Genomic DNA, 6,800 nt, shown 5'->3' with positions numbered 1-6,800 from the left:
TTGCTTGGATGCTGTCTGGGACAGTGATCCCATCTTCCTCCTGGATCAACCACCTTGTCCTGATAGAGGCTCCACAAAGGTGGAGCAGTCCCTGGGAGAGCAGCACTGTGTCCACACACTCTTGCTGTTAACCATTACTGTGGCATTCCCAGCTGAGATTTTCATGATTCTGAAGGGCTGAGACTGCAGGAATTAATTCTGTCTCATGAGAAGAAAAAAAAAAAATTTATATTAAAAGTGTAAAGAAATAGCCTTACTTACACAATCTCTCATTCACAGGCTTCAAGATGGGAAAAAATCGTTAGGGAAACAAACATGAAATGCTGAGAAATTCTTGTAAGTCCAAAAAAATAAATTCTTCATAATAATACAAATTCTAGAGGTCTTTTTCACACAGAGTTTTGAATTACTGGCTTGTCATCGTGGTCTTCTAAGGATGAACAACCTCTGATGATACCTAGAAAGAGAAATTTCTCTTGCAGGCTTTGGCTCCAAATATATTTCCCTTTGGCTCAACATTTTGACAGTACTGATGTGATATTGAGCCAAGAGGTTTTCCATAAGTGAGACACACTTCTGCAGTGGATTTTAATACCAACCACTTCCACATTCTCCTATAATAATAAATATTTAAAAGGTCTTTATTGACTTCAACTCACAACAATTCTGGAAAAAAACGGAATTTTATTTGCTTAAAAATAATTGATATATTCACAGACAGAATCATTTAAAATAATTAAAAAATTGTAAGAAAAAAATAGTAGAAAATAAACAGTACTGAAAGACTGTTATTTTGATGGAACAGCCAGACTATCACACTAGACAGACAAACGTACCAGTGACAACATCTTCAGACAGACACTGCCATAAACAGCCCTAAGCTTTAAAATGTGTCTGTCCCTGAAGAATCTGAATCTCCACGTGCACTGCTCAGACTCTGTGTTTCATTCTCTGTGCTTGTGCCAGGCAGCTGCACTGACACCCCTGCTGCAGAAAGATGTGGATTCAGATGAGGGGCAGCATCTCCTAAAAAAAAAAAAAAAAAAGAAAGAAAAAGTAAAAAGGAAAACTAAAGTCATTATTTGCTGTCCGTGACAAATGACTGAACTCTGCTGAAATCATCTCCCTTTTTCCATTTTCCATGGAAATGCAGGTACACAGACAGCCCTGCTGCCCACAGCTCTGAGGCACTTCAGAGGGTGCTGCTTTAGCCAGCAGAACTCTCCTGACCAGGTAACAAAGGGATGGATTTCTGTGCACATGCAGGATCACAGAAGGGTTTGGGTTAAAGGACCTTCAAGACCATCTCATTCCAAGCCCCTGCCATGGCAGGGACACCTTCCACTATCCCAGGCTGCTCCAAGCCCTGTCCAATCTGGCCTTGGGCACTGCCAGGGATCCAGGGGCAGCCACAGCTTCCCTGGGCACCTGTGCCAGGGCCTGCCCACCCTCACAGGGAAGAATTTCTTCCTAATCTCCAATTTAACTTTACTCTCTGTTAGTTTCAAGCCATTCCCCTTTGTCCTGTCAGTCCATGTCCTTGTATAATGTCCCTTTCCAGATTTTTGGATGCCCTTTAAGCACTAGAAGGACTTAAGTTCTCTGTATACACTGGGTTGTATTTACATACACCCACCACACACACACACACACACACACATGGATCTATAATCTTCAGCAGGCCCAGAATAATTTCAAATATGTGTACTGGTGTTTCTGGTGCTCTCCACAGCATTGGAATGGGATCCATAGAAAAGTCATGGGCAAAAATTAATGTATTTAGCCAAAGGAAGGAGACCAGATGAATCAATTCATGGAGCAGGGAGAGGAAGTCATGGATCAGAGTAAAAACAAAGAATGAAGGAACTCAGGAGAAATGGCACTAGCACTCAACTGCAGCAAGAGCATTTTGAGATTTCAGTTGTCCTGGGGGCATTTAAGTGCAGCAGCTACAAGCAAAACAAACATATCTGAGTCCATGTACAACAGCAAAGTCTTAGAGCTTGTATTCCAATAAGCTGTAACAATTCTCCCTTCCTCTGTGATAGACTAGGTAATTAAAACACTGTTTTCCCAATAAAACAAAAAAGTTAGGCTTCCTTTCAGCCCAGTTAATTATCTACTGTGTCACTGAAGCAGTCATCTGCATTCATCTGACTGGCAGCAAAGCACGCTTCGAATGGCTAATTAAAACAAAACCCCACTGCTAAAATAAAATTCCATTGCTCTTTTTCCTGCTGGAACAGCAGCCAACAGCCTGGGAAATCAAACAGGAGTGAGGCCCAAGATAGTGAAGGCAGGACAGGCAGTGACCTGTGCCAGCACAGCTCTTGCTATTCAGGAAGGCAGCAGGAGCACAAGAGCATTTTCTGTGTCCTTAGGGAATGAGCACATCACCTGGAGAGGAAAAGGATTTGGGGAGTTCTTAGAGCAGCCTTCCAGTACCTAAGTGGAAGAGAGCTGGAAAGGGATTTTCCACAAGGGTATGGAGTGATGGAACAAGGGGGAGTGGATTTAAACTAACAAAGAGCAGACTTAGATGGGAGATTAGGAAGAAATTCTTCCCTCTGAGGGTGGTGAGACCCTGGCACAGGTGCCCAGAGCAGCTGGGGCTGCCCCTGGATCCCTGGCAGTGCCCAAGGCCAGGTTGGACAGGGCTTGGAGCAGCCTGGGACAGTGGAAGGTGTCCCTGCCATGGCAGGGGCTTGGAATGAGATGAGCTTTAAGGTCCCTTCCAACCCAAACCATCCTGGGATTTTGGGATTCCAGTCTGTAGCTGTGTTTGTGTGATACAAAATGCTGCTGAGAAGAAAAGCCAAGGGTTTGTTTGGTCAGACATGAAAATGACACAGTGAGGATGTGACTGTGCAATGCCCAAGGAAACCTGGCAAATCATCCTCTACTAAAGCCCCTCTCCAACACTAGATGTAGTTTGATGCTTTCAAAGCTTGACTTTCTTAATAATTTCCACAGTCATGTCACATTCCATGATGTCATTGTTTCAACAGCTGTTTTCAGGTTTGTTAAAAAAAGGGAAAAAAAAGGAAAAAAGAAAAAATGAAAGGAAAAAAGAAAGTCATATTCCCTTCTCCCAAGGCTCTGTCAGATATTCTCAAGTCTTTGATTCTGGGAGTGCTAAAAGAAAGTATCATATTAGTCTGCATTCCTCTAACACATACTCCAATATATTTTACAGATATACTACAGACCAATTTTACAATAGTTATAAAGTGCTAAAAGACAGAAAAAATAAAACTAGTAATTCCATCTACTTGCTCAACAGAAAATTTACCAGTTCCTGAGCTATCAAAATATCTTTAATTTAAAAATACCCAAAGTCAACACTGCCCTTTTTTAAAGGCAGAAATCTGAAGTCTCTGACTTTGTTAAATTCACACAGAAAATACAGAATATGGATTTTCAGCATTTTAACTGTGAAAAAACTGTGGATCTCATATTTCAGCTAAATGGGAGATTCTGCTCCATGCCTGTAACTTCCCAGGACAGAAAGCTGCTGGTCCTGAAACTCTGCATTGGCCCCAAAAATACAACTACCAAGTTACCCTCACATGTGCTTTCTCATTATTACCTTTTGCTGAGTGTAACCTTGTGCACACCCAGTGCATAAAACACTTTATATACACATCCAGAGAGGGGTTTGGGAATAAAGACACAAATAGAGGCAGACTGGTTTAAATTCTTGTATAGCCCCTGGTCTGCTCCTTCTTTAATAATGTGATATTCCATTTTATGTCTTCCCCTCATCAGAGAGCAGCTCATAACCAATATTAAGGTGGTTTCCTCTTTAACACTGAGTTCCTTACCAGGATGGTTAAAATCTTTTGATGCACCATAAAAATGGAAATGATTTTTTTATCATTTACAAAGCACAAAAGGGCAAGCAGTCAGGTAATCTTCATGGCTTCCCCCCCTCCTTTTTTAGAGGCTCTGGGAGTACTCAGTACAATTTTGTAATCATGTAGTTAGGTGTATTTATAAAATTTTTCCTTGTTAAAATCCAATAAATGGAGCATGTGACCTTAGGTGACCTCCAGTTTTCCAAATTCATTATTCTAATAGAAAAAATTCCTATGAACTGTGAAAACTGACACTCTTGGTAAGAAAGTCCTTGGCTGCTAGAAACTCATCAGTGACTGAAAACATCTTGGTGACCTGCTGATGGAAAAGGTCACATTTCAGATCAGAGATTTTTCCTGTTCTTGGCACTCTGTAACAAATTCATGTACAGTATTTAATTTCCAGACCTTTGTTTAACAGAAGCATAAAAATTAATGGTGTGTCAACCATCCAGTGACCTGTGAAGGGAGTTTTTCTCTAAGAGGCACTGTCACACTCAGAATATGCCATATACAGAGGGTGTCATGAATGTGTGCCAAAGGAAAAAGGAATTAACCACACTGAAGGGAGGTTTGGTTACTCACACCATATAGCAACAGTAAGAACAAAGAAAAATGTTTAAATTCTTTTTGAATTTTTCTATTTGGCAAAATAAAAAGACTAAACAAGTCTGACTTTTAAGCCAAATGAAAAGCATGTGCTTTAACTCCTCTGACTGGGTGTCCATATATGAAATAAAACTATTTAAAATCTATCTGGGGATGAAATTGAGCCATATCTTGCAAGTGAAATTGTAATCATGGAATCACAAAATGGTTTGGGTTGGAAGGGACCTTCAAGACAATCCAGTTCCAACCCCTGCCAAGGGCAGGGACACCTTCCACCATCCCAGGCTGCTCCAAGCCTCAATGTCCAGCCTGGCCTGGAGCACTGCAAGGGACCCAGGGGCAGCCACAGCCTCTCTGGGCACCCTGTGCCAGTGTCCCACCACCCTCACAGTCCAGAATTTTTTTCCAATATCTAATCTAAACCTGCTTTCTTTCATTTTGAAGCCATTCCCTCTTTCCCTGTCAGTCCATGCTCTTGCAAATCATCTCTCCCCACCCAGACAATAAATAGGGAGGGTTTGAAGGATCAGGACCCAGGTTATTTTTCAGTATAAAACCAGAACCATAATTACTGTAATTACCTACCTATTGCTTCCTAAAATTTCAAAACAATCCTCCCTCTATTCCCCAACTGAAGCAGCTCTCTTCAAGAGCAAGAATAAACTCCCAAGACTGTAAAAACAACTCCAGTGCAGTGCTCTCATTCCTTTAATAGCAGGGGCTGATAGGAATGACTTGTTTCTTCTTCTGCCAGATTCCAGCTGCTTTTTCTTTGTTTATTCCTGATTTCAAAGTTTCAAACACTGTCCTGTCCCAACAAATAACTTCCTCCAGATGCCATTAGCTCAAGTGCTCTGAGCACTGGGATAGCACAGCACCTGCAGATCCAACTCTGCATCTTAAACTCTTCACTGAAGGTGCCTTTTTTTTTTTTCCTGTCATTCCTCCATTTTGCTTTTTCCCTACATAAAAAGATTTACATCTGGCCTACAGTTACAAAGATCATTAGAAGGGAAAGAGAGTTGTCAGGAATTCTTTACACTAATGGCTAAAGCAGAGTAGAAGAATGAATGTCTACAGGCTCAAAGGTAACAGAACCACTGGCAGTAGGAACATTTTATAGAGCCACAGAATGCTTTGGGTTGGAAGGAACCTTCAAGATAATCCAGTTCCACCCTCTGCCATGAGCAGGGGACCTTCCATTATCCCAGGTTGCTCCAAGCTCCATTCAGCCTGTCCTGGAACATTTGCATGGATGAGGCTGCCACAGCTTCTCTGAGCACCCTGTGCCAGGGCCTGAGCACCCTCAGAGTCAGGAATTTTTTTCTAAGATCCCACCTAACCCTGCCCTCTGTCAGTCTGAAGCCATTCCCCTTGTCCTGTCACTCCATCCCTTGTCCCAAGTCCCTCTCCAGCTCTCCTGGAGTCCTTTAGACCCTGACAGGGCCTTTAAGGTGTCCCTGGAGTCTTCTCCAGGCTGAACATCCCCAGCTCTCAGCCTGGCAGCCTCTCTTATCTGCACCTCAATTCTCTCTTATCTGTTCCTCTCTGTTCTCCTCTCTCAGCCTCTCTTGTCTGGAGGACAGGATATCTTGGAGGAACCTGGGATAGTGGAAGGTTCCCTGCCCATGGCAGGGGGTGGAACTGGATGCTCTTGAAAGGTCTCCTTTTACCTGTAAGTAAACCTTTGAGGTCCATTTTGGACCAATATGTGTCCTGGCCATGTCTGTTTGTGTGGTACCACACTGAAATTCACTCACTTTCATGCCTGGTTGTACAGGTGAGTTACCAGGCACAGCAACCCAAGAAGTGGCATTTTTGGCAAAATCAAAATTATTCCAGGCTTGCTGGGCTAACACATTCTTGGGTAAGAAACATCCATATTTTGATGTAAGTAATTCTGAAGGCTGAGCTGAAAAAAGAAATTGCACTGCAATGTCAGTCATGCTACTAATTATAATGATATTTAGCATTTCCAGTTCACAGTCACATTTAGCTGCATTGTGCATACTGGCTATTGAATGTTTCTGGATACAATGGCTTATAAAGATGAAAGTGGGTAGGTTATAGAACTAAATGAATACAATCTTTTCAGGAATAAGCAGGACCATCAACAGGTACTCAAATAATCCAAATTTTTGGCTAAATTATTCTCCATGTATTGGAAATGAGAGTTCCTCCTGCAGAGCTTTTCTTGCCCTTGTCACCTTGAATCCATGGGCTGGTTTAGGTTATTGTGGAGAAGTTTAGGTTACTGTGGAGAAGTTTATCATTGGCCTTTCTCAGCTCTGCCAAAATGTGCTTTTTAGGGCAGGGGCTCTCTTGCTGTTGTGT

At 42.1% G+C, this 6,800-nt stretch overlaps 1 protein-coding gene across 4 annotated transcripts in view; it reads right to left on the bottom strand.

Moving 5' to 3' along the window:
• Positions 1–664: 664 nt before the first annotated feature.
• Positions 665–6,800, bottom strand: part of KIAA0586 (KIAA0586 ortholog) — a 70,522-nt gene continuing 64,386 nt past the window's right edge. For all 4 annotated transcript variants that reach the window (XM_071426190.1, XM_071426188.1, XM_071426189.1 and 1 more), the window contains one exon: positions 665–1,026. In XM_071426190.1, coding sequence (XP_071282291.1) covers positions 1,006–1,026 — 21 coding nt within the window. In that variant the 3' untranslated portion in view covers positions 665–1,005. The remainder of the gene's footprint in view (positions 1,027–6,800) is intronic.

The sequence above is a fragment of the Agelaius tricolor genome, unplaced genomic scaffold (assembly GCF_023055355.1).
Source record: "Agelaius tricolor isolate 1412-34295 unplaced genomic scaffold, bAgeTri1.0.p SCAF_5, whole genome shotgun sequence".
NCBI lineage: Eukaryota > Metazoa > Chordata > Aves > Passeriformes > Icteridae > Agelaius > Agelaius tricolor.
The sequence above is the reverse complement of the archived record's forward strand: the minus strand, read 5'-3'. Positions and strand labels throughout refer to the sequence as shown.